This window comes from Paramormyrops kingsleyae, chromosome 12, assembly GCF_048594095.1.
Source record: "Paramormyrops kingsleyae isolate MSU_618 chromosome 12, PKINGS_0.4, whole genome shotgun sequence".
NCBI lineage: Eukaryota > Metazoa > Chordata > Actinopteri > Osteoglossiformes > Mormyridae > Paramormyrops > Paramormyrops kingsleyae.
The window spans coordinates 32,973,823-33,001,815 of NC_132808.1; the positions used below are offsets into that span (position 1 = coordinate 32,973,823).

The 27,993-nt window shown below is 46.0% G+C and overlaps 2 protein-coding genes across 2 annotated transcripts in view; one reads left to right on the forward strand and one right to left on the reverse strand.

The window, feature by feature from the left end:
• The first annotated feature begins 724 nt into the window (after positions 1–724).
• LOC111853943 (metal cation symporter ZIP8-like) lies at positions 725–12,232 on the forward strand. The gene is made up of 9 exons (XM_023831405.2): positions 725–1,444; positions 2,508–2,676; positions 4,309–4,478; positions 5,159–5,281; positions 5,557–5,727; positions 8,643–8,850; positions 9,325–9,509; positions 11,422–11,584; positions 12,006–12,232. Exons 1-8 carry the CDS (start codon positions 1,217–1,219, stop codon positions 11,569–11,571), a joined length of 1,404 nt encoding a protein of 467 aa, XP_023687173.2. The 5' UTR covers positions 725–1,216; the 3' UTR covers positions 11,572–11,584; positions 12,006–12,232.
• A 183-nt stretch (positions 12,233–12,415) lies between these two features.
• Positions 12,416–27,993, reverse strand: part of LOC111853955 (diacylglycerol kinase theta) — a 32,996-nt gene continuing 17,418 nt past the window's right edge. Inside the window, exons 5-24 of the mRNA XM_072697987.1 lie at positions 27,681–27,766; positions 25,773–25,898; positions 24,726–24,879; positions 23,802–23,879; positions 23,549–23,649; positions 23,197–23,411; positions 22,616–22,706; positions 22,283–22,337; positions 21,895–21,956; positions 21,659–21,809; positions 21,064–21,102; positions 19,981–20,096; positions 19,585–19,736; positions 19,011–19,159; positions 18,536–18,714; positions 18,126–18,226; positions 17,066–17,212; positions 16,285–16,396; positions 16,013–16,165; positions 12,416–14,970 (exon numbers count right to left, since the gene is read on the reverse strand). Of these exons, the coding sequence (XP_072554088.1) occupies positions 14,881–14,970; positions 16,013–16,165; positions 16,285–16,396; positions 17,066–17,212; positions 18,126–18,226; positions 18,536–18,714; positions 19,011–19,159; positions 19,585–19,736; positions 19,981–20,096; positions 21,064–21,102; positions 21,659–21,809; positions 21,895–21,956; positions 22,283–22,337; positions 22,616–22,706; positions 23,197–23,411; positions 23,549–23,649; positions 23,802–23,879; positions 24,726–24,879; positions 25,773–25,898; positions 27,681–27,766 (2,357 nt within the window). The 3' untranslated portion in view covers positions 12,416–14,880. The remainder of the gene's footprint in view (positions 14,971–16,012; positions 16,166–16,284; positions 16,397–17,065; positions 17,213–18,125; positions 18,227–18,535; positions 18,715–19,010; positions 19,160–19,584; positions 19,737–19,980; positions 20,097–21,063; positions 21,103–21,658; positions 21,810–21,894; positions 21,957–22,282; positions 22,338–22,615; positions 22,707–23,196; positions 23,412–23,548; positions 23,650–23,801; positions 23,880–24,725; positions 24,880–25,772; positions 25,899–27,680; positions 27,767–27,993) is intronic.

Below are 27,993 nucleotides of genomic sequence, written 5' to 3' on the forward strand. Positions count from 1 at the left end.
ACCCATTTTAGGAAATAATATGTAAAGCAATACGTCAATACGTATCTTGTTTAATATACAGATTTCAGATTTAATGTCATTCGTCGTGGATGCAATTATTTAATAATTAAAGCAGAAGAATCTGAATTACGCCTTCATCTATGACTTAAATGCAATCCATTTGAAGGTAGGCCAGCAAAAGCGAACGAAAAGAATACCTGTTTGGTTGTTCATTTAAGAGCGACTGTAACACGACTATTATACTTATTATATATCCATAATGAGTCCCAGTAGTTTATTGTTAACTATTGTACACAATGGCGTATGAAAGACTATAATTTTGGGCGAACATAACTTGATTGAAATGTAAATGTCTATTTTTTTAGGTGGGGGACGAATCAAGCCAAATGAAATATTGGGGGCACATGTCTCCCTCGTCTCCCCGGTTCCTACCTCTCAGATTATATTTAAATCGCTTTAATCCTGTCATTCAGTAAATTCTCATCTCAGTCAACGCCTGTCATGTGAGAATACTTATTGCCTTATATCACAGTATAATGAAGTGTGTCAGGTGAGATCATTCGTTGAAAACTTCATAGTAGCCTATCCATCCACATAAACATGGGTGGGCACAAAAATATGTTTAAACTTAAGTAAAGTTACAATAAATTCAATAACCTTTAAAATAAGATGGAAACCGCTCATTTCTGGTCTAAACCAGCTTTCCAGTTCGAACAGGCTTTCCTGTGACGGTGAGCCGCTCACTTCTACTTTACCTTTTTCTTAAAGGCCGATAAAAATCTACGGAGACCTCGCTAAGTAAAATCATCGGAGTGGGGGTTCTGAACGGGTTAGGTAACCTTTGAACCACAAGTGGAGGTTTTGGTCCTGCTATGTTTGCTTTTGCTCGGGGACTTAAGTGAAACAAGCGCCGGGATGCACGTGCAATAAGATTACTTCGTGAGTGAAGCGGCGAGTAGATAAATAGGCCGGTGTCAGAAGTATGGACCTGAGATAGGAGGTGGGACCTGCACAGTCTCACGATCAAGCAGCGCACCTGTATCGATCCGGAGTTTTGCTGGCGAGGCGCCGCAAGTTTGTCACCTGGGGCGCCGCTTCCGTGTGTCTGCAACCGACACTCTGATCGCATATGTTCGTTTAATAAATTCATTCTCATAAAGAGATCACATGAAATACGAGGTTGCATAAAGGACAGACAATAGCCTATACATGCAATATGAGCATCTTCATCCACTTCGCATTCGCGTGCTCGATGGTTATAATTGCAGCCCGGCGCGTTTCGACAAGCGACGCTTCCGTGAGGGGGTCTGCAGTGCTGGAGGACATCGTTCGCTACTATGGGGAAAACGGCACGGTTTCCAGCGCCCATCTGGACAACATGCTACGGATCATTGGGGACGGCGGACCGTCTGGCGTTTCGGATGGTGCGTCCGTATATGCAAAGGTACGGTCACCGAAATTTTGACTTTGCATTTGTCATCTCATTCAACAATTAGACCATCGAATGATGATTTGGTAAAACAAGTATATGCGTAAAAGAAATAGACACCGAGATCCATCTGCCTGAAATTTAACCTGACATAAACCAGTTCAAATAATTGGACATTGTATATTTTCCTATAAGTTTCATAAGACAAAAATATCGCTCATTTAGGTTTTGAATTTTGTTGTTTTCATGCAAACAATGTCCCCTTATAGTCATTTCAGAGTTAATTCGGGGGAAAAAACAGAAGTGGAAAGAATCTTAGTCAAAATATGAAATGTCCTGCGTGCCACGTTTTCATGACGAATTCGCCTAACATGAAGGGATATTTTGCGATTTACAAAAAAATGGAAGTTATTCATAAAATAGTAGGTGTCTTTGCCAAGTCATCTAGGACACTTCAGGCTTCCGGGGAGTTGACTTCGGACCTACAACGGTGTGCCACATAGTTTATAGAAAAGTCCCACAACATGACGTGGACGAGACTACTTCTAATATCACACTGCAATAGAAACCACGCGGTCGATCAAGAGTATATGCATGTTTACTCTGTCCGAATGAAATGTGCTAAAATGCAGTAATTACGTCATCCCCACACACGCACGCCGGACGTGCGTTATTATATATTTTAAAGCTTTGATATAAATTATGAAGTCAGTATTGTTAATGATTAATCATTAATTTAGTGACACGCAAGCAGAACGCACAGTGAACCTCATGCAACCAGAAGTCCACGGGTAACTGAAACATATTGACACCATTTGATTATGCAAAGTTCTGAACGACAGTCATTCAGTAACATTCTGATGTAATATAATCTCATAATCGATTAGCTTTTTTCTTACTTCCGATACCATGTAATACTTTAATAGCTATGAACAGATTGTTAAGCAGAAAATAATGGAATAAATTTTTTCTAGTGTTAATGTCCCAGTAATCGGCTTCGGGATTGAATACCCACAGCGCGTTTGGCTGGGAATCGTATACTTTGATTAAACTGAGTACTGAACATAAAATCCCCCAGTGCACGACAGCGGCGGAGATGTTGGCAGAGCACGGACTGCCCGTTAACGCGCAGCTGAGTGCCGGCCATCTGGACCACCTATGTCCCGCCATCCTCGGCCAGGCGGTGATGCCCTCCTGCGCCCGCGCCCACGCCCCCGCCGCGAGCCACAAGGCCGCTGATTACCGCGGTGAGTCCTGGAGAACACGTGACTCTTCCCGAGAACAAACCTCGTGAGAAGAGTTACTAATGGTTCCCTTGAAAAATGAACTGTGTCATATGGTGTTTTTTTTTTGTGTACATACGGTCATGCATCATACATTTCAGAATGAACCCTGATGGAAACTGTATAATGAGTAAATTAAAAATATAATTAATGTTAAGGTATGGAAGGCACCCTCACTACAAAACATATCCAGAGGTTAGATTAAATAAAAATAATCACATTTATTTTAATGAATTTCTTTGGCCTTGGGGGATGTCATGTTGCTGGTTTCATGTGTGGTTCTAGTCACACACCAAGTTCTGCCCTTGGGGGCCCAAACAAGACAGCTGATGCACCACTGAAAGCCACCAATTATGACACCCCTGCTTATGAGCTGAAACACATCCAGCTCCAGAGGTCTGGTGGCTTCTAGCTCAACGCAAGAACAACTGATGGCATGCGTGTCGTCTGATTAGGGCTCTATTACTGCATTATATCTGTTCAGTGGGTTTATTACCCTGAGATTAATCGCTGAATGCACCAAACATGCCTTTTGTACTTGCAGTCCATGCATTAGACTTCGTTCTTAAGGTGATTTCTGTCAGCCCACCTTCTCAAGGGCCCAGGAGTCATAATGGCAGGGTTAATGGGTTTGTGCTATGTGCTAATGTGGGTTTATTGGGGGGGGGCAGTGCATAGGGTCCCATGGCTGCTCAGTGTGTAGCACTCCTGTCTGACACGTCCTGGGATGCCATGGTTCTCCCAGGATTCCTCTGGGTATTCCGGTTTCCTCCGAAGTTCAAAGTTGCCCATATTAGTTGCCCTACATTACTATACTATTAGTTGCCCTACATTACCGTTGCTGCCTGCGATAAACAAAGACCATAGAGGGGAGGCCTGAGCCTATGGATAATGAAATAATTTAGCATGAAATGGCCTATTCTAGTTTTCTATATTAAAGATGTTATTTAGAACAGTGATTCTCAACCCAGTCCTCAGGGACCCCAAGACAGTGCACATTTTTGCTCCCTCCCAGCTCCCGGCCAATCAAGAACGCCAAATACCTGGTACAGGCGTGCTGAGAAACACTGCCTTCAAATATGAAACACTTTGATGAAAACTGACATTTGTGCAGGAGTGTTTTTTGACGTAAATGTCAAGTTTCTACTGATTTCTCGCCAAAGACAGCCATAGAATTGCGCTTGAGTGGTATTACAGTAATATGATGTATCGTGGTTTTTTTTTTTTTTTTGGTGTACTGCGGCACTCTGTAATCCTAAGGTGGGGAGGCGGGGCGGGGCGGGGGCTGGGTGATCCCCCACGATAACGTGCCCTTCAGTAAGTTTTACTGTGGGCGACCTGCAGGTTGGTAAATTTTATCGCCAAGATTTCAAAATACAGGAATTGTGTTGTTTTTCAAAAATACCATTAAAAACCCGTTCCTGTGGTATAATGTCTGGACGGTGTGCCCAAGCCTTCATACAAACGACCGTCCTGGATGATGGAGAATGCGGCAGTTCCAGCTCTTGCCCCGAAGACGGCGTCATGCACTTGGGTGCCTCTGATCTTGCAGCCATGAGAGTAATGGAAGTTCCTCTCTCCCCTCTCCATACGCAGTGTGGGGCTACGGAGCCCTTGCAGTCACCATCATCAACCTGTTCTCGCTGCTGGGCCTGGCGCTCATCCCCTTCACCAAGAAGCCCTACTTCCCCAAGGTGCTCACCTACTTCGTGGGCCTGGCCATCGGCACGCTCTTCTCCAACGCCGTGCTGCAGCTCATCCCTGAGGTGAGTGACCCGGGCGGCACCTCACTGTCTGGGCCACCCTGACCTTGACAGATAGCAGCGCTCGGCGCTGGCCTCAGGCGTGCCACGTCGCAGCTGCCGATCGGGATTCATGGCACCAGAACTACAGCAGAAGATGAAGATTAGAAATTATTTATGGAATTTATAGGCAGTTTTAATACAAATATCAATGCTCTTTCCCAGGGTATTATTATGGATATAGGTGTGTGTGTGTGTGTGTATATATATATACACACACACAAATTAAGGGACCACAGCATGATTTTGTTTCACTCATTTAAGGGTATGCGCCTGTGTAAAATATAAATTCTTCCTTGCTTTATGGGTCTTCAGTCCTGCTTCTAGAAGCCTGTTAGGAATCGTCCTAGCAGTGCACTTCACACACCAGTTTCCCATTGTTTTCGACGGTCAGTTGAGGTCATCCCATGATTTATGAGGCACTGGCGGATAAGTTGACGATCATCTCTGGCATTGAAAAGTTGCTTCTTCCCTCTACCTGGCTGGTTTTTGGTTACTGCCAGTGTTTCCTGCTTCACCTTGTTCTTAAGTTCTGCTGTCTTAGAAGCTTTGAGCCTGGAAGCAACCTGACTCAGATTGTGAATTAATGCCAGCATTAAAAAAAAAAAATTCTCCAATTAATTTCTACCCTTTACTAAATGCAGGCCTTAGGATTTGACCCAAAGCGGGACAACTACACTCTGAAAGCCGTTGGAATATTTGGGGGATTTTATCTTCTGTTCTTCATGGAAAAGATACTGAAGATGTCTTTAAAAACAGAGCACCAGGTAGGATTTTATGTTCCCACTGCCTTCCTTAAAGTTGATGCGGGGCAGTAGGGCTGAATGTCGGGGCATCCGGCCAAGAATCACATTAAGAGGATGAATGTCCTTCGATAGGGGGTATAATCCGCCAATACCTGTTCTTTCATGTTCAGTTCAACTAGCAGTTACAAAATTTTGCAGTAAATTTGAGAGGATACTGTCCAGCATGCTGCAGAACCCTTTTCCGTAACTTATTGCCCCTAAGAGGTTTTTTGCGCTTTCCGTCCCTCTTTCCGCAGCATGGGCACAGTCACCTGGCCCCCCCAGAATCCTTCCCCGCCAACCCGCACCACAACGGCGACCTGAGCCCCAATGGGGAGGTCATCACCATCACCAGCTTCAGCAGCGACAAGGCCGTCATCAACCCCCATCCTCTCGACGAGCCGGTAGCCATGGAAACGTCAGAGCACGTGAGAGAGAGGGTTCAGAACTGTACCGCTGCTGCGTAACATTAACGCTGTCTAGCTGCTACCTGATGGGGGCGCTGACGAGCTGAGTTCCTAACCCCCTTGGGAGCTCTTGGCCTGCTCATCCTCATCCTGCATGATATCAGGTCAGGCCTTCCTTTACACCAAAGTCTAAGTAACGCATTTAGAGTTGCTACTTCCCAAGAGAATTACAGTATAACCCATTGGTTCATATCCTGATTTGATTGGTTTACAGGGAAATAACTATACCAGTCCAAGGTCTGTACACACCTGATATTAATGCATTTGTCTCTATTTTAGCATGTTATTCACCTTATAGGATGTCAAATGTCAGGTTATCTGTCACAGAACTCCATCTCTTTAGTTGTTCAGAAGATGGGGTGGCAACAGAGAAGTTCATTGTTAGGACCACTTGTGTGCTTAGGCGACAGGAGGGGCAATTACCCCCACCCTTTCTGAAGAATGTAACCATATGCCCTTCTCAGAAAATATAATAATTCACAAAATATATTCATATTTTAATATTCATTCAAAAGACTGGCTACTACAATGACCCCCCCCCCCCCTTCAAACACAGTGGACTTTTGGCTTTGTGTCGCTCATAGAATTTGGCCCTTGAACAAAAATAGTTGAGGGCTCCTGCTCAATTTCGTTACGCCTCTGTGGTCTGTTAAATTAAGCTCAGTTACTGAGCTTTCGATAATACTTCTGTTTTAATGTTAATAAGTAGGATCGTACTTTTGTAAAGTGAGAGAGAAAGTAAAATTTCAAAAAGTTTGCCAATATCCAACCTAGCACTTACTGCATAACCTCAAGATTTGCTTAGGGTCAATATCTTGATGTAAAACTAATGATTTTCAATAGGTGTATCCAGACTTTTGACTGGTGCTGTGCAGAATAGCTGGAGTCCAACTGTAGGTTTTGTTTACGTAGCCATAGAGTGCTTGGAATGTTTGGTTCTTACAGAGCAGCCTGCTCTCACTGGCTGGAGGTAGGTATGGACCAGTTCTATGGCAGAGAGGTGACATTTCCAGTATGCCCAGTAGTACTACGATCCTGACGGGATCACGGGTTTTCGAAGGCATCCTGTTTAGTTCATATTTAGCCAGATGAGATAACGGCTGGACTGCGTATTTGCATAGTCGGGTTGGACACTTTGGACGGCTGGCAGGGCAGACTCTGGAAAGGGCCTGGAGTCGGTCATCCTGAAGCGTGACGCCCAGAAGTATTTACGCTGCTCGATCAGCGAAGGCACAGACCCTATCTAGCTGTGTATATTATAAGATGGATAATTTCTATACTATTTGAAATGCAATGACTGATAATTGCAGTACATACACACTGCAGTTCCTATTCCCAGAATACTTGTAGCCTTCTTATTACGCAAATCAAGTTTCCAGCACCGTTGTGAAGTCCCAAACTTTATTGATTTTCTGTTCCAGTGCTGTTTTTGTTCTTCTGCTAGCGGCTGTGTGGTTACTCAGCTGTGGGTGTTGGGGGGGGGGGTCACTGATCTTTGGTCATATGACTATGCAATGAGCTTTTTAGCAAGTGAGAGGTCAGCAGTGGAATTTAACAAGAACTTGTATTATTCTCATTTTAAACCATATTCACCTGATTTTTTAGAAGTACTCTTCTGGGCAAAAAATGCGCCAAACCCAAATTGCACAACATCAAACTGTGCCCCATTTTTTTGAACCAGGAGTGTAGTATATTTTGTTCAATTACTTTTTCATTTAGTGCAAACTTTGAAACTTGCGTTGGTATCGGTACTCACCGATAGTCGATAAGTCACAATTCAGATATGAAAATTATCACATATTTAATAAACATGGGGGTCAGAGTTCCATCTCAGTCAATTCCCAGAAAGACATTCAGACTTTACATTAAGTAAGTACATGGATCAACTGAGAAGACTAATCTAGCTAATGTGTCGCGCATATTTGTCTGCACTAAATAACCAGACTGTGGATCAGATTATGCGTTTACGCTTTCACAACCATGCCTGTACTGTGTCACAGTACTTCATGGACCACTGGCATTATAACCTAGAATAAAGATACATCCAGACAAAGATGCAGAACTTTAATAGTTATTAGCTTTTCTGTGTATCTGCTAAGATATTGAAACTGGATGCACTTCTTTGGCAATACGGCACAGAAAGTGTGGCTCCTAGGAATGGTACTGCTGTGGGGGCCTGATCCTGGAGTTCTCTCTCTCTCTCTCTCTCTCCCTCCCTCTGTTGTTCAGACCGGTGTGCTTGCGTATTTCGCAGCCGTAGGGTCAGCGTTCCCTGGCGGGGCATCCTGCAGCGTGTGCCCCAGCTGTGTTTGTCATTGTACAGTTATTAAGGGGGTGGGGGTGGGAGATGAGTGTTACAGTATTTAACCAGGGACCAGGGGATGTCAGCTACGTTTGAACAAAGCTGCAGCTCAGTCAGTTGTGTCATAGTGACATTTTCTTCTTATAAACATCATAATACCCTTAAGGTGGCAGCTGCAAGACCCCAGTGAGTCAGTCAACTTAAATAACTCTAAAAATCTAGAACTAGAGTCGTTGTGCCTTAATCATTCATACAGCTGCATATTTTAATGAATTCTGGGAAAATACCCTTCTCAAGGGTACAACAACAGAACCCCCAGTGGGACTTGAACTTACAGTCTAGCTTGTTAACCATTTCAGTGCCCGCACAATCCTCCGACCTAAACCCTATAGAGTTGGTTTGGGGTGAGTTGGACTGAATAGTAAGAGCAAGGTAGCCAACTTGTGCTCAGAACTTGTGGGCTTCAGAAGGGCTTGAGAGGGCAAATATTTTTGTGCTTGAAACTTGTATTGGAAGATGTTATATTCCGGCACTAAGAAAAAAAACCCAACATCCTGGCTGTTTTACCCCCCAGGAGGAACGCAAGTCGGTCAGGACTTTCTGCACCCGGCAGTGGAGAGACCTTTCCAAAGTGAAGACAGTGGCGTGGATGATCTCGCTGAGCGACGCGCTCCATAACTTCATCGACGGCCTGGCCATCGGGGCCTCTTTCACGGTGTCTGTGCTCACCGGCTTCAGCACCTCCATCGCCATCGTCTGCGAGGAGTTTCCCCACGAGCTGGGTGAGGGAGGGGGACGGGGCGGGGCGAGACAGGAGCTCAGAACCCCATCTTGCACTGTTTGTTCCTGCAGACTCACCAGTGACGTTACCAATGGACTTCTGGGCAGTGTCTGGATTTGGGCCTAATTACATGTATGCTTTTCTGCAAGAAGAAAACTCGGATTGTTCTGGAACATTTTATAGGTCACAGGCTACATCTGTTTTAGTTCACGCATATTCACAAATGGACAGGCTATGTTTGGTTATTATTAGAACCAGGGGTCCTCAACTATTGTTCCCAAGGACAGATATCAAACAAATCAAAGCCAAGGTTCACTACCCCCAGATAAAATATGCTGGGGGGAACAATTAAACTGTACTTTGGTCCAGATAGGGACTGGAGTCCACCAGCTGGGGACCCTAGATTTAAACAGAAAAATCAAGCCCTCTATCTGTGTCAGTATCAGACTCTACAGAGCTATGTCTCCACCTGCAGGCGACTTTGTGATACTGCTGAACGCAGGGATGAGCATCCCTCAAGCAGTCTTCTTCAACCTGCTGTCGGCGATGTCCTGCTACATCGGTCTGGCACTGGGCATCCTGGTGGGCAGCAACTTCTCCCCGAACATCATCTTTGCCTTCGCTGGAGGCATGTTCCTCTACATCGCGCTGGCTGACATGGTGAGTAAGCACTTGTGGAGTTTAGGACTGACATTCACACGTCAGTCCATGTCACTGCGAGGTCAACAGACCCAGTAGCATAATGCTATGACTTATCCTAGGGCACGTCGTTAATATCAGCTGAACTTCTTCACCGGGAACTAACAACAAAAAATATAACAGGAAGCAATCAAACAGATTTATGTAATCAACCAACAACAGATTTTGAACTTTACACCTTCATTGTGGTTCATCTAGCTTACATGAAGTTTCTGGTCAAATTGACGGCGAAATATGAGCCACAATTAGGTTCCCTGAATGGCTGCTATTAACGGAACAAATTTTTTGTGGCAAGTCGCCAAAGCACATAAACTGCAATCAGGCTCAAATCACCGTCGTAAAATGCTGCATTCCGGTTCAGTCCAGATTCCCAGATGATACAAAATGAACGATAAGCTGTTTCCTCCACATGAATGACAGCTTTAATAAAACTATAACTGGCACGTGCCCTTCTGCTTATATGTTGGATGATTAGGCCAACAAAGTCTGAAGCAGGGGTCACCAACACGGTGCCCACGGGCACCAGGAAGCCCCCAAGGACCACATGAGTCGCCGGCTGACCTGTTCTAAAAATAGCACAACTCACCAGAATTTAATTTGATCCTGTTGCTATTCTTCTTTAATCACATTTGCATCTATATAGATTTAAAAATGACAATATCTAAAAAAAAAGCACTTAAAACATGTATTAATCATGAAGTTTAGATAAGTTTAGGAGGGCATTTCAAACTGGTAGCCCTTCGTATGGCTCAGCACCTGTGAAGTAGCTCTCAGTTTCAAAAAGGTCGGTGACCCCTGGTCTAAAGTATTTGTGAACCTAAGCATGTTTTTAACAAGATTGCTTCCACTTTGACAGCCCAGATAAATAAGATTTATCAAAAAAAAAAAAAAAAAACAACAAACGGGATGTAAGCATGTCATCTTTGATAAGGTTATCGCTTCCATTCATAAGATATAGCTATGGGCAAAAGTAATGACCGGTAACAGTTTTATTGTAGTGTTACAAGAGTCCCGTACCTAATCAGGACTCAGTAGAGCAATGGGTGCATGTTATTCTCGGAGCTGTTATGATTGTGTTGATGTATCAGTATTTCCAAGCCAGCAAGCAAGAGCAATGCTCTAAAACATCTGACCCTCTGAGCATCAGAACCACCTAGGGCAACCAGTTGCCTTTGCCAGACCCAGTTAACTCCTTTTCCAGTTACATCATAATGAATTCTCTGACTCCCTTACCTGTCTGGGAGCATAAGTCAATGAGGTTTCATCCCTGCCTGCCTGTGGATTTCAACAATGATTTGTTAAAGACGAAATAGATTAAACTGTTGCTTCCAGGGTTTTCGTTGAAATCCTGCCAGTGCTGTGAGGATGTGGAGTTCACATGTTTTCCCCTTGTTGGATTGGTTTGAGGAGTTTCTCCCTACAGTCCAGTATGCACTGGTATGTGTACCCTACAATGAACTGGCATCTTATCTAGTGTTGTAGTACTTGAGACCGGTCTTGGTCTCGTCTCGGAATCGACTTAATTTTGACTTGGTCTTGTCTCAGTCTCAGACATAGAGGACTCAAGGTTCTGAAGTGGGGGCCCCACTGAATGGACATAGTGTTAGTGCCACCCCAGAAGAAACTCTGGGTCACCTGTTTCTCCATTATAGCCAAATTCATACTTCGCTGCACAGCACTTCCCCAACAGTGTTAGTCACAGATAAATAGCAAAGAACTTCCTCCAGTAAGGCTCAATGACATCAGAGGCCCTGTTAGATGTCAGTGGTCTTAATCCTGTTCCAACGCTTGCAATCCCCGGAATATGGATATGGAAACAAGGTGTCCACTATCCTTCCATTTACGACCAACTCCTCTCCTTCAATGTTTCCAGTTCCCAGAGCTAAACGCCATCCTGTCAGAGCAGAGGAGGACCACAAGGACAGAGATCATCTTCTTCCTGATCCAGAACGCCGGCCTGTTGACGGGCTTTTCCGTCATCTTGCTCATCACTTTGTTTGCCAGCGACATCAAGCTGGGCTAGGCCTCCATTTCAGGTGCCCCACACCTCTCCCCTTGCCACGGACCTCACCGGTAGTGTAAGCATGGTTCACCACGGGCAGGAAGAGCACACGCCAAGGCTAGCAGTGCAGCCAAGGGCATCTGAATGACTATAAGAATAGCTTCCTTTAATAAGTTAATTAGATGCTTTCCTGTGTACCCCTTGGTGCTGGCTTCGTCATCATCATCTGCTGCCATTGGCTGGGAATGTCTGATAAATTGGCACCCAGAACCCCTTCCCAAATTGACAGTTTTGATTAAATCAATGAATTGCGTAGTGTAATCACATTTAGTCAATTGTATTGCATAATTCAATACCATTAAATGGCTGGTAACTATCAAGTAATTTTTGCATACACAGATCGCTGCAAGCCTGTTGATTTCTGTGTGAAATCGGTACTCTGTCGTTTATTTCAGGATTTGGGGAATATCCATCCGGATGCTCCTCCAGGAAAGAATGACATGGCCATGAATGGTCATCCCTCTGGACCCTGGGAATGGGGTGTGTCACCCTGAGGAGGCCCCGAAAGCCATCAGGACCATGGCTCGGGACACTTTTCATGAAGAGTATTTGCTGTATTAAATGTCATCTGAAAGTTGAAAAAATATATTTGGTCAAAAGAAAATCCCAAAAATAAAAAAGAAACAGCTGATGTTCCTTCGGCCCCTTTGACTCAAAACATTCAAAACTTTGACTAAAAACAAAACAAACTCGGTTCTTGTTCCTTTGTTTACATACAGACACTCACCTGTTCTCCGCCACTTTTTGGCAAAATCGTTTGCCGTTCTGTGTTTCGATTTTTGTCATGAGGCATGTTCACTTTTGTTTTCATTTTCAAACACTTTATTTATCCTAGATTATGTTCGTTGGTCATTGTATTTGTTTTTGCGAACGCAGTCATGCAATGCAAATACCAGTCTGCAGACGACAGGCTAAGTGGAACCACCTAGTGTCATTTGTTCTCCAAACTGCAGGCTGACAAACAATAACCTTCCAGCTCAAGTACACGAGCACAATAAGACAGTACAAACTGTGCTAATAATTTTACCATATATAAATATATATATATATGACCTTTTAACATGTAAGTTTATCTAATTTATATATAGTTATCTCAACATTCATGTTATTGTAAAACATTACAGTCAGTGCAATTTTCTTTACAGTTAAAAAGAAAAAAAAAAACTCTTGAAAAATATACAGACATTTGGACACTAAATTGAACTCCAAAAAAAATACAGCAATACTGCCTACAACGAAAACAAAGATACAGAAGAGTAGCAAGGAAAGCCACGAGCAAGAGGCACGCGGATTTACGTCGGTCACCAAAGCTGCGACCGCGTCCTGTGAGGTCGGGGTAGGCCCCCACTGACCGCCTTTCTGCAATGGTCACGCTACAGATCTGGAAAAGGACGGGGGCAGGGGATTGGTGCCGAGCGGAGGCATCACTGAGGGAAGGCCGCACCCGGGCTGAGTGGAAGCAAAATGGGATGGGCCTTGTTGGGGCAAAAAGTCGCTTGGTCTCATTAGTCAATCAGCACTTAAAACTACCACCATTTGACCTTTAACCTTGCTCAGTCCGTTGGCACTTCAGGAATCCTTCCTTCACCCTTTTCTTTATATAACTATGAACATACATGCAGGTGTGAATGCATGTATGACTTTATATATAAGAAATTGAGACACTTGGACATGAAACCAAATTAACTGGACAACTACTATGAGAGAGAAACTATTCAGGTGTGATCATCTTAAGGAGGTAGATGAGTGAGGGCAGCGGATTGGTACATTCATGATCGCTTCGATCACTGACCAGCCAGCACATCATTCTCACGATATTTTCGTTACGTAGAAGCAACGTTTTTGTAATGCTACCGTTTTACGAGGTCGCTCTTCCTAAGTAGGAAGCGTCTCACAAACAGTCGACAACTGAAGATGTACGTACTCACCGCACTTTGGTCTACACATACACATATAGCACGAGTCACATCTAGGAATGTTTCAGCATTGGTCCTCTAACTTCCCGCATTAGGCTCCTAAGGCTGTCTGCTTCTGGAGTCGCACTCGCATTAAACATGGCAAAACAATGAAGAAAAATCAGCTCTCAGACTCAAGGGTTTGGCTGTTTTTTTGGGGAATACCTCTTGTCCCCCCCCCCCCCCCCACATTCATCTGTAATACTTTTTTTTCCCCACAAAAGCAGCACATCTCTGCATCTTTTGGCCTGTGCTTCTACCAAACTCTAATTGATAAGATACTGATGAGAACACAATACGCACAGCCATTACACGCATAAGTTAACACCGAATTAAATATTCTGTAAGAACACACAGTACTATTTAAAATACAGTTACCTCCATGGAAAGAGAAGGAAGCCTGTTAATTGATTGATACGGCAAACTCAGGACCACTTCAAATCGAAGCCACTTGAAACACTGTATGTAACGGACAGTGAAACATCACAGTGAAAGGCTGAAGACTAAAAAAGGTACTAATACCATCCTTATGTGCTCATCCGGTGAACTACAGCTCTGAAATCAGACAGGCATTCTTTTTGGTGGGCATGCCTGTCAGCATACAAAAAGCACCAGATGTTTGTCTATAACACACCAAAATACACAAACAGAGTATCTCTGGAAAGGATTTGTCTAGTCTCCATAACAGAGTGATTGCTCGTCGTCATTACACACCACTGGCTTCAACCATCTGACACCGAGGGAAGTGACCTGTCACCTATCTGAGACTCGCTGACCCGTGTGTATCACCAGAGCCGCTCCGCAAAATCAGTCAAAGGAAGCCACACGGGTAAGCCCAAGAAAAGAATCCAGCGTGATTCTCATGGGTGTGACGACCTTGTGGCAACAGGTAGTGGTCCGTATTCTCGTCCAATAACTTACTTCAGCTTAATGGTAAACCTTGTCGAGGTGTTCGGTACATCACGTTTGTGGTACCAGAGCCGGTCCTGCCCAAGACCCCAACCGCATGTGGTCAGCATGGTCCAAGAACTGTGAACGAGTGAGTACATGAAAGTTCTGATGCAACTGCATCCAAGCGGTCACACACACACCATGGAATTTCACTTTGACAGCTGCGAAGGCCGGACGCATAGCCAGTGTCGGCCAGCAAAGAGTACAACGTGACATAAGGAGGGACTCCAACCCTGGAGTCCCTTGTGTGTCGGCCGATCCAGGAATCATTCAAAACCTTGCATCTCTATGTCCGGCTGCGATATTCACAACCAATGAGCTTCAAGTCTAAATGTGGAACCCCTGGTTGTGGGGGGGGGGGGGATCAGTGTTCCCTTTCGCTGGATGTTGAGTTCTCCTTCAGGCTGCCCGACTGTTTCTTCTGCTTGTTCTTAGTCTTCTTGAGCAGGCGTACCTGAATCAAGCAATGGGGTCATGTTACCACAAGAGGGCACTCCTCAGCCTTCAGCATGTCTATTCTGGATACACACTGAGATAAGGTGTTTTCCCAGTGTAAAAACTGTCTTCAGCAACCAGGCACTTCTATCGTGTTCCCACAGCACAAACTCTGATCGACTGTAGTTCCTCAGAGGTAGTTCTTGAACCTTTTTTAGTCCCTACTCTGGATTGATGAAGAACTACTAGGTGGGGCTTATAGCAATAAACTTTGCTGATTGGTTGATCACAAGCACCAGCACTAAGTTGGAAGTTACTTTGAAATGCAAGGAAAAGAGATAGTAGTAAAGAGATAGTAGAGTAAAAATTGAGGAGATGGAATTACTTTTGTATCGTAATTGCATTAAATGCAATAAATATTTATTGCTTGTGTCTCCATATTTCTCCATATTTTTTCATTTTTCTCCAACTGGTAACCAACATACTTCTGTTTAATGTTGCCAGTACCACCAGTGAAACTTCTAGTGCTTATTAGCAGAATAATGTAACGTCATTTTTTATTCTGTGGAAAACGAAAGATTGATCTACTGGCCAGATGGAATAATGAATTGCAAACATGTTGCCTAAAAATAAAAAATAAAAAATTTTATCCCGTATATTCGGCTTTCATGATCAATGATCAATCCTCCCAATAACTAACGAAATGACTTGTTGTCCTCCATTGTTTTGGGGTGGTGGTGTAGTTTTGTATGAAATTACGTGTGAAATATAATCTACGAGCTTTTTGCGTATCCCATGCTTATGTAGCATAAAGGTCACATTTCCTATCGTGGAGTGGGAAATCAACACAAGTGCCCAGGAGCTACAAAAGTTCCCGGTCGAGACAGCCCAAGAGCTTTGCACCAGGAACTAGGTTCCTGAACTTAGGTGTGAAAGCACCTATATGCGCCTGATGAGGAACTGTGTATGAAGAACCTTGTGAGTTTCTTCCCACCCCTGGATATCAACCTGGTTTGTGAAAGCAGAAGACGATGTACCCTCTCCACATCATCACCACTGACCTTGGGCCCGGCTGCTGAGATGATGATTTGTCCTGGAGCCTGGATCCAGGGCTCCCCGTCCACCTGCACAGGGATGGGCTTGGTCACCGTGATGCGGATGTAGGTGCCTTGGGCAATGCGGATCCCGGAGCGAAGCCCACTCTGCACCTGACCCTGGAAGAGAATCGCACAAAAGAAGATTGAGTCACTGACGACATCATCATCGCACAGCTTCAGCAGAGAAATTTCACCCCCTATTGGTCACGTTGGAGACAAGCGGTGTCAGCACTCACCATGTGCACCACACCGTTCACGCCCACCACCTCCAGCATGCCGTCATCGTAGCTGGGTTTCTCGAAACGGGAGTCGCTGTCGGAGCCCCACAGGTCTGCACCAGAGCCCCAGCTGGATGGGGGAACACACAGAGACACGCGTGGGCTATGGCAACGGTTTTCAAACTTATTAGCGATGTGGGGAGGTATCTCCTTTAATGACGTCAGTCATAATGGTGTAACACAGAGAGCTTAATATTATCTCAGGTGGTATGTGGTGTAAAAAGTTTGAGAACCAGTGGGCTGGAGTCATCAGGGACATTAGCAATTGGGGAACAGGGAGGGCATGTCCCCCCCCAGTATCGGTGACCCCCCCCCAGGAGACTGCATGCTAAACAGTGTTAGTCTCATTTAAAATTATGGAATCTTAATTATTTTACAAATCTTTCTCACATCGCCTCTTTTCACGACTTGCATGTGTGCCCATTGCACCCCCTCCCTCCCCCTGCCACCGCCACCATTGGAGCAAATTCGGTCCCCCCCCCGATGTAAAACTCCATCTGAGTCACTCCTTTATTTGGACAGTGTGTATTTCACAGTACCAAGCATAAATCTGCATTAGAAATACCTTAATAAACAGACGTAAAAAAAAATATTTTTTTAAGAAGCTGTTAAAATGTCTAAAATCATAGCTGAGGATGCATATACACTGCTGTGAATATAAGTTCTGGCATCATCTGTTCATGAGGAGCACAAGACCCTGGCAATTGGGGCGACGCTGGGGAACATCAGAGCTCCCCACCTGGGGATGTTGAGGAAGATGAGGCCTTCAATGTTGGGCAGCTCCACGTCCTGCTTGTCCACCTGCAGCCTGATGTCCTTGTGGAAGTTGCGGGTGTGGCTCAGCTTCTGCAGGCCCACCTTCACGTAGACGCCCTTGTTGTGTAGCCTGCAGGCGAAGCATAAACATCCAAATGCGTGAATGCAGACAAATATATTCATTCTGTGTGGCTCTAGCTACAGACTGAAAAAAAGATCGTACAATGATCACGGACTCCCATAGCTAACAAGCCGCTTTACGCACTTTATACCAGTGTTTTTTGGTCCAGTCGAGCTAGAAGGAAGCAAAACATGGACCATCTGGGGACCACGAGGACCGGATTGAGAAAAACTGCTTTAATGTTAAAGTGTTAATGCACCTTTATGCAATCCCACACTGCTCATGCACATCTTTTTACAACTGATATCCTTGCTGTCTATTACTATTACCCATTTTGCAATCATTTGATTTTTTTAATTTTATTGTTAAGTCTGTACTATTCTTTGCATCCGTGTTTCCTTTCACACACGAACAGACGCAGGTGGAAAAAGCATTTAACTACACGGAAGTACAGTGTATGATTGTATACACGATAAATAAAACTTGAAACATGTCTAGAATGCCCTGCTATGGGTAAATAAAATATGTCCGTGTAAATATTTGTGGCCACCCATGACAAATATTGTCTCCACACATACTTTGCCAGCCCCATAACTACACATAACCCTTGTAATTGTAAAATAATAAAAAAAGAAACATTTTAAAAAGAATACCGTAATCTCAATTTGCCACGTGTGGCTTTTTTTTTCTAGTACATAACATCCGTACATAAGCTGAACAGGAAGTGTACATGCACAAGACAGGAAGTGACATCAAAACAGGACTCAATCCCTGCTACAGTAAAGTGTACGCATTAGACACATTTTTCTTCAGCATTTTGCATTTCTGCTTTTCACTACAGCTCCTATTCTTTTGACTCAGGTCTTGGTTGCGATTATCCTGGCTGTCTCTAGGTGGCGATGGCGCTTGAGAAGGCCAGTACCTGCTGTTAAACTTGCCGGGTTCCTCCTCACGGGCATGATGAAAGTCCAGGCTCAGCTCGGCGTCGATGCCCAGGCCACAGTAGTTGTTCATCTGCACAATCTGTAACAAAGGAGCCACAAATGATGTAGCCAGGCTTGATGGATCAGAGTCGACAAGTTGATTTGTGTGGCAGCTGGATGTAAAATGGTGCAGGCGCACACATGGACAAGGTGAAATGGTGCAGGCGCACACATGGACAAGGTGAAATGGTGCAGGCGCACACATGGACAAGGTGAAATGGTGCAGGCGCACACATGGACAAGGTGAAATGGTGCAGGCGCACACATGGACAAGGTGAAATGGTGCAGGCGCACACATGGACAAGCCCTTGCATGCCGGCCTGCTGCGTTCTTCCCCGGGGGGGGCTACCTTAGGGGGCTCCAAAATGCCGTTCCCCTTATCTTCATCGGACACCTCCTGCGCGTCCAGCAGGATGGTCCAGCGGTCCATCTGGACCTCCTCCGCCTCGTCCACGGCCACCAGGACACCATAAGGGTCCTCCCCACTGTAGCCAGCCCCCCAGCGGAGTACCCGCGACAGGTCATTTCCTGGAAGGGGACGGGTGATGATTTAATTGAGCTTGTGACAACAACTAAGAGGACAGGTCGGTTTGACCTATAATCGATTTCCTTTTCGCTTTTAAAGTTGCTGTTTCTCGGAATGCAGATGATTCCCTGAAGAAAGGAAGTGCCCTTTAATCTGCTCGTAAAAGTGAAGTTGAATATAAGGTCACAAGACACAGAGGACTGGTGCACGCTTCCCACTTCTGGTACAACACCGGCACCGAGACTGGGGAGGCATGGCGAAAATAGTTCTGGAAACGTCTCCGGCGCACGTAGCTCACCTGTGCCCAGTGGGATGATGCCGATTGCAGGCTCTGGACAGGCCAGTCTGTGGCGCACCTCCTCCAGCACCCCCAGCACCCAACCCATTGTCCCGTCACCTCCACATACCAAGATCCGGAAGCGGGGAAGATCCCGAAAGGTGTGCAGCCTGGGAAACAAGGTGGGGGGGTTGATACCTTTCACTTGAACCTGCAAATTTCTCCGCAAGGTTCAAAACTAAGTACAACTGACCAGGAACTCAAAGTTCAAAGTGCCAGATATGAGAAGACACTGATTTATAATGCAGCACCAAAATCAACATTTTCCCCAAGTGGGGATACTCTGTGTGATCAAATCCTGACTCCTTCCATCTCTGTAACGCTTAGATGTGTCTTTGGGATCAGACACTTTCTCATAATTCATCAGAACATTCAAGAAAGAAATCTCCCAGGCCACCAATGATCTGGATGTCTCTTTAGTGGAACTCATAATAATGTCTGCTCTTTTTCACCATAAAAATAATCTTAAACTAGACTTCTAGTTGGGGGTATTTTATTGATTTAATGAAGCAGGACAGAGCATTATGGGTCTTACCCAGGAAGAGGTCCACCACTAGTCAGTTCAAACACCTGGTGTGGGTTAAGAAGTTTCCGGAAATTATACAATATCTCGCGTCCTTTCAATCCTCCGCTCTTGGGGTTGACGAAAACCAGGAGAGGACAGCACCCTTGTGGTAACTTCTCGTGCTGAAAAACATTGTACTTTAAACTCTTGTTTACGATATAGTCAGTCTCAAATAACCTTCATAACTTCATTGTACTGTGCAAAGCTTGTTCTTTACAGTAGGGGGCACCCCTGCACTTTTAAAAGCCTTAGACCAGACTCGCAATGAATCAGAAAGACGCATAGGTTGAAATATCATTAAGCGCAATTTGTAAACATCACACGATTAAAAACAGTTGTATCAAGCAACAAAAATGGCGTGCCTACCATAATCTCGGGAATCACCAGGGAGTAGAGCTGCTTGCCATTGATTGTGGTGTCTTTGGCCAGCATGTAGATCCTCTCCGCTTCAGAGAAACAGGTGATCTGCAGGACCACGACCCCTGGAACACATTGGAAATGCATTCATAGAGCACTCCCTCAGGTCTGTCAGTCACAAGTCACCCATGTGACCACTACTGACCAATGAGCTAAGGGTGTCCAGAAAACATTTATTAATGACCTGCAGCATGCATAATGTCTGCTTAACCAGCTAGTACAAAGGTCCTTTTAAATAACTTATGTAGCACTAATACGGATCAACCAATTGCTTCCCAGCTGTTAGCACTGGGGGGGCTTCTCCAATGTTAAGTGAACGTTGACAGAATATGGGAAGTGTTCATTAAAAAGCTACTCAACGCTCAAGCTACGGATGCAGAGAGCCCTGTCCATCACAGTGCCGCATTGTGCATCTTAACAAGAGCCCCTTTTAGAGGACAGAGGATGTCGATTCCGCAGTACCGCAGGCGCTCTCAAATGCAGCGACAATGTTATTCTACAGAGCGACACGGCCCAAAACCAACCGGAACATCGGAGAACAATCGCGGCGGACTGCGAAAGAAAGCCGTTTGCCAGTGACATCACAGTTCAGCAAATCCTCTGGGCTCTTATGTCTCATGTTCAAGGTGAAAAGGTCAGGGATCACGCCTACTGTAGGAATGACGCACACTGCAAGGCAATCCATCTCCACGAATCAATGAAAATGAATACCTTTGTACGGTAGCCTGCTCACACCTTTGCACATCCACACTCTGACTTCAGTTACGTACATTTCTTTTTATCCTTTATTTGTTTGTATACTTGTTTCATATTTGTGGTATACTTGTATTCTTTACTTTATTTTGCATTGTATTGTATTCTTGCCTGTGACTCAGCACTATAGAAAATTGATGGATGGATAGATGCTTTTAACCTCTGCAGTTATGACTTGGCACAATAATTTCCCTTGGAATGAATGAAGTTATATTTTACTAATGTGGGCGTGTGCCGAGAAACTGCAATTACTATAAAAAAATATGTTCAAGGACCCACCTTGTTCAGAATAAACATGGGTGATAGCGACCAAGTGACCTGTGGATGGAAGACAAACGTAGCACTGGATCAGTTCACCTCCATCCTTGAATAGAACAATTACTTCACCAGACAACCTCAGCACCTTCACTCTGCCAACAGTATTAACAGAATTAAGCTACAAGCTGTAACACAGATCAAATGATTGGTTGGATCAGATAGTCCTTATCTTGCAAGAATCCCAACAGGTACCTTTAATGAGGTCTGTCCCTCACACTGACAAGCAGTCCTGCCGGTTTCAAAAGGGCCACTTCACCAAAAACTACTTTAATCTAGGCGTCACTGTAGGTTTCTCAATAGTCCCCTTAAATTTTGGTAGTGCGGACAAGCAAACATCTGTCCATTGTCCAACACAAGTTGAGCAACGCTGGTGTATGGTCCTAAAACCCCCAGATTGCTGACTGGTGTGACATTCAAAAATGTGTACAGCAGACAGACAGCCCTCAAGGGCAGCTGAGGTCTTTGTGTCACAGCACCTATGAGGAAACATCTATGCACTTGTGTATGCAGGTCACTGCTGCTGAGAACATGCATCTACACAGCCAAGTATACTCACTTTTGGTGGCCAGGTGCTCCCGTAATAGGTCTGCATAGTCCTCCCGGATGAGCTGTGTGGGAAAACCCCCTAGCAGCAGGTTCACCTGCACTACAGAGTTCCGGTGCTCCACGATGTAGAACCGTGTCTGGTTCATCTGCCTCAGGGACGTCTGTAATGAGCAATTGAGGATAGGATTAAGACATCAACCAACAGAGAGGGGCTGTAACATAGCAAATCACTGTGTTTCCACATACCTTCCTGATCTGTTGAACTTTATCAAGTAGGAGTTCCTGGCCAGTCAGAACTTGCCGTTGCACTGGAAGAAGGACAGACCAAGCAATCAAAAGAACCTCGAGCTTGGGTGAAGATGACAGCCGGACCGTAATGTGACAAGCAGATCGGTTTATGAATATCTCAGCTCTGTCGCTGAAGAACGACTCTGAAGCCGCATCTGTTATGCACTCCGCACACCAACGCCACATGGTGGTATCGGGCTGTATACCTTCTGCCGTACACCTGGCAGATCGGGGTGGGTCATGACACAGCATGTTCCTTACATGAAGAGGTGATCTCTGAGATCACTCTGGTAGGACCCTCTCTGCCGGGCACTGAGAGGTGAGAGGAGAGGGCCAGAGCTTTTACCTTGTTTACTTCCCATGAACACCTCCACCAGGTTGAATCCAGCAGGGTTTTCATTCTGTGGGACATGGAATCGATTGAGCACCACCCACGACTCCCACTTCACACAGTCCTCATATCATTTTGTCTCATTGTGCATATCTTCCCTATTTTTTTGTTTTCATGACAGGTTTTCACATTGTCTCCATCGCATGCAAACTCGGTGCCGCATAATGGAACAAAACATGACATCACCTCGGGCTGCTCTCCGCCTTCAATCACAAAGAGTATCTAGAAGGGCAGCAATGCATGAATAGACAAACTAAGCCCAAACTTCCCAAGGACATGGGTTGTTACCTGCTTGCCCAGTTGGGTCAGGACCTCTTGGATGACGGCGTCCACAGTGCTGCTCTTGGACAAGGTGATTGAGATGTAGGCCACACCCACCCTGTTGAAGGATTGGCACTAACGTTGAAATACGGTGAAATGATTTCGCACCAGTAACATAACACACTGCGACACTGAAGCAGAGTTCCAATGGATGCCAAAGAAAGCCTCCTTGAGGAAGCCAAGGCCCTGTCCATAGATTATCATAGCAATCTCACAGCTTTAAATTTCAATAGGTTCTGGTTCACCAGCTAATGTTACCTTATATGGGCCAACAGCAGATAGTGTATCGATAGTGCTTTCCCGGTGCATTGTGGGGTAATCAGAATGTATTGTACCATCTGTCAACCTGCTATTTGTCATCAGGGACGATACTAAATCGTAAAATAACAATAAGATCGAAAGTATAATGTTTGGAAAGTAGGAAGTGAAACTAGGCTTTAGCAGAGATGCTGTTCTTGTACGATGTCACTAAGGTGTGATTTTGGCTTCGGTTTTCAGACCCACAAAGCAGCTGAGTATGACGGGCGGTCCTTGGTGGTGGTACTCACTTTAGCCAACCCGCGTAGATTTTCAGCACGTCCGTCTCTTTAGGCTTGGCCCTCAAGACCCAAGCCTCTGGGACGCAGTCCTTGAAGACGGACTTGTTATCGGGAGTGCCGTTCCGGTTGATGATGTCATCGCTGACCAGGGCCTGCTGGCCATACACCTGGAGCTCGTAGTCCTGCGGCTCCTCCGGAATGTAGAATGCGCGCAGAGTAGCGTCCTGCAGGTGAGGAGGGGGCGCGTGAACATGGAAATAAAGAAATCAGGTCTCCCGTTCCTGTAAACATCCCCGGAGATCCATGGGCATCCCTGACTGGGCTCTCTGCGTGCCATCTGGGCAAAGCCAGCCTCACTCACCACCACCTCCTCGTTTTTGGTGATGCGGGGGATGCTGACCAGGCGATACTGGTTGCGTTTGAGGGCATCGTCACCGTCAAACACCTTCAGCGACTGTTTCCCTGAGAATGATGGGAAGGGACATGGCTTTCAAGAAACACGGCAAGGAGACACTCAGCTAATCGACTAAAAAGCTTGATTGCCACCTAATCTTTCCAACAAGCACGGAGTGAGCTCACGATCATACACGGTGGCCTGTCTCTAAGATCGCTACCTGAATCGGGCGATGAGGATGACTGGTTCTCCTTACTGGCCACTAGCAAACTTGGGGTATCGACATCGTCAGTGCAATCTGCAAGCAGGAAGTTAAAGATGAGATCATTTACCCCTCAGACAAATCCTCAGGAACAAGCCAAAACAACCGTTATAGTCCTGATCTGTTCAGGAAGCTTTAGGGTGACAAGCAAAGAAGGACATTCTCCCATAACAAGTAACATCTCATTATTGTACATAACCCACTGTAGTTATTGTATTGTTTTGTAGATATTCTGTGTTTGCCAGCATTCCTTGCCCTGACATGCATTCCTCCACTTTTAATACATTTATCAACCACACCTGCGTATTGCATATACCAATGCCACTGTACATAACCATTGTCTCGTCTTAACTGCGTATCAGCTGAATGTACGACAGCCATTGACAACCGGACACAAATTCCCAATGTGTGTGAATACTTAGCCAATAAACCTGATTTAGATGAGATTTAAAGCATTCACTCAGGAACCCAGTCCTCTTGGCCCTACAAAATACAGCGTCCTTCGTCCACCTTCACACAACTTGGTATTATTACAAAGAACAGGAGCACAATGGCAGTTACAGCACCCAAAGGTTCAGGAGCTGGTTATGGGCTGAGATGCTTGAATGGTCCTTCACACCCAGACGAAGGATTCATCGGTGAGTAACACATCACATGCAGGTTCGGGCCAAACCAAACATCCCAAAGCTTCACACGCCTACGCAGAAATACAAACCCAGTTCAAGCTTTAACTCACGGAGACCCCGAAGGGTTACAGCGAGTCTCAAACAGAACGAAAGTGGCTCTCTCTCATTACATCACTGCACTGAAGCACCCTACGTGATGCACGGCGAGGGGGGCGGGGAGGGCGGGGCTGATGGGCAGCCGGTTTCCTGGCATTACCCAGCTCGGCCTGAGGGCTTTCGGAGATTCGGAAGCAGTGCAGCTTGCTGAAGTTGCGTGAGCAGATGCGCACGCAGCTGGGGTGCAGGATCATGTTGTGCAGACGACCCAGGCTGCAGTCGGGGGGCAGGACCACGTAGCAGGATGCGTGTGCCTGGGGTGGGGGGGGGGAGGCCAAAAGAAAGCCTGTCACAAATGGTTTTGGTGGCCCTTCTCCCAGCCACTGCAGGTGAACAAGAATAATACCTTCCCCGCCCCCCCGCTAAGCACACATTCACACGGGAGGTGCTTTCACTTCCCGGTACAACGACGAAGACCTCAAGCACAAACAAAAGGAACCGGGCATTTCCATCAAAGCAGAGGAGACCTAAAATTAAAAGGTACACATTTCCTAATTTCAACTCGAGCCCTTCAGTTGCTCCAGATCGAAAGTTCTTCCTTTCTAGTCCACCAAACTTGAGCATGAAAAACCAAAGGCGTCTTAGACATGGGGGAGACCTTGGTCTCCCTTAAATGGTTGTCGACCACGCAAAGCAGTGGGGGACGGGACAGAGGTGGGAAGGGACGAGCAGCCTGGCGTTTGAGGAATAGCAGAGATGAGGTGGAGGTTGCTATCCTAGACGGGGACACTGATACCGCCCAGCTTCAGCGGAATACTCAAAGGCTCCTTGTTTCCGCTACATAATGGCTTCTTGTCTGCGCTCAGAGAACACACCGGTAAAATGCTGAGCTCAATGACCTCCTCCAGCTCGGCCTCCATCGTTTGTTTATTCAGTGTCACTTTCTTTGACAACAAAAGAGGAAAGATCCGGGCCTGTTTGACAGCGAGTGCAGTGCCACGCGAAAGCAAATCATCCCCTGATCCCAGCCAATGGCTGCTCAGCTCAAAGGAATCTTTACGATCCTCGTTCATGGAAAGGAATTGGATCTCAGAGACGCGGTTTGTGGAAAAGCATTCTGAGGGCAGGAAGCGAGACAGATCAAACTGAAACAGCCTCATTGATGCCCCCCCCCAGCAAGAGGCTAACCCCAAGGTCACCGTCATACCGTGATCCCACACCACTCGCAGCGCACGCCCACCAGGACGTCTGATGAGCCGCAGGTCCGTCGACACACCTCACACCGTGCCCCCGACGATAGGTTCCCCTCCCGCCAGTGATGCTGGTATATGTCCTGCAGGGGGATTCAGGAAGAAGGGCATTAGGAGTCGGGAAATCCCGGAGCTAACAGACTTGCCGGAACAACAAGCACAGTGTGCAAATCGAAAAGCAGCCTGATAGCGACGTTTGCCATGAAAAAATGGAAACCTGCAGAAAACCAGGGGGCACTTTTGCATAATTGGTTCCGTAAGTAGAAGGATTCATTCACACCTCGAAACCACCAAGCGATTAAAAACACCTCAGGGCCAATAAGTACCAGTTCCATATCTGGTTAGTGATTCGCATTTCTCAACAATCATGGTTGTTGTCCAGTGACTCATATTAACAAGGAAGGACATTTACATTTATTTAGCTGAGCCTTTGGGCCAAATTGTCATACAGGAGAATATCAGAGAGCAGGATCAGCCACTCTGGAGAGATTGGGGTTAAGGATCTTGCTCAAGGTCCCAACAGTGACATCACTCTGCCGGCCACTGGATTTGAATTGACGACCTTCTGATGACGGGCACATAGTCCTGAACCGCAGAGTCACACACTGCCCACGTTTACTGAAATGGGAGTAGGTATGGAGTGGAAGAACGGCCACTCACATAGTCCTGAACCGCAGTCACACACTGCCCAAGTTTACTGAAATGGGAGTAGGTATGGAGTGGAAGAACGGCCACTCACATAGTCCTGAGCCGCAGAGTCACACACTGCCACGTTTACTGAAATAGGAGTAGGTATGGAGTGGAAGAACGGCCACTCACATAGTCCTGAGCCGCAGAGTCACACACTGCCACGTTTACTGAAATGGGAGTAGGTATGGAGTGGAAGAACGGCCACTCACATGGTCCTGAACCGCAGAGTCACACACTGCCCGCGTTTACTGAAATGGGAGTAGGTATGGAGTGGAAGATCGGCCACTCACATGGTCCTGAGCCGCAGAGTCACACACTGCCACGTTTACTGAAATAGGAGTAGGTATGGAGTGGAAGAACGGCCACTCACATAGTCCTGAACCGCAGAGTCACACACTGCCCACGTTTACTGAAATGGGAGTAGGTATGGAGTGGAAGAACGGCCACTCACATAGTCCTGAACCGCAGAGTCACACACTGCCCACGTTTACTGAAATGGGAGTAGGTATGGAGTGGAAGAACGGCCACTCACATAGTCCTGAACCGCAGAGTCACACACTGCCCACGTTTACTGAAATGGGAGTAGGTATGGAGTGGAAGAACGGCCACTCACATAGTCCTGAACCGCAGTCACACACTGCCCACGTTTACTGAAATGGGAGTAGGTATGGAGTGGAAGAACGGCCACTCACATAGTCCTGAACCGCAGTCACACACTGCCCACGTTTACTGAAATGGGAGTAGGTATGGAGTGGAAGAACGGCCACTCACATAGTCCTGAACCGCAGAGTCACACACTGCCCACGTTTACTGAAATGGGAGTAGGTATGGAGTGGAAGAACAGCCACTCACATAGTCCTGAACCGCAGAATCACACACTGCCCACGTTTACTGAAATGGGAGTAGGTATGGAGTGGAAGAACGGCCACTCACATGGTCCAGAACCGCAGAGTCACACACTGCCACGTTTACTGAAATGGGAGTAGGTATGGAGTGGAAGAACGGCCACTCACATGGTCCAGAACCGCAGAGTCACACACTGCCCACGTTTACTGAAATGGGAGTAGGTATGGAGTGGAAGAACGGCCACTCACATAGTCCTGAACCGCAGAGTCACACACTGCCCACGTTTACTGAAATGGGAGTAGGTATGGAGTGGAAGAACGGCCACTCACATAGTCCAGGCTCCCATCCTGGTGACAGAGACGGCAGCCGCTGCAGCTGAACGGGGCGCAGTCGGCATGGACGTGGAACTCGCACACTGTAAGAAGAGAAACATTCCACATGGGGGAGCTGTGCTACGGCATCCACTGAAAAGGTCGACCTCGCGGCCTTGAGAAGCAGGCCAAGGACAGGCTCGTTAATATAAAGAGAAATACGAGAAGTTAATCATTACCGGAGATCACACGCCAGATGCCCCATGCGCATATTTTCCATATCTGCAGGATTTTGACCTTGCTGTAAAGGGTCCATTTAGCTCTCAGGACA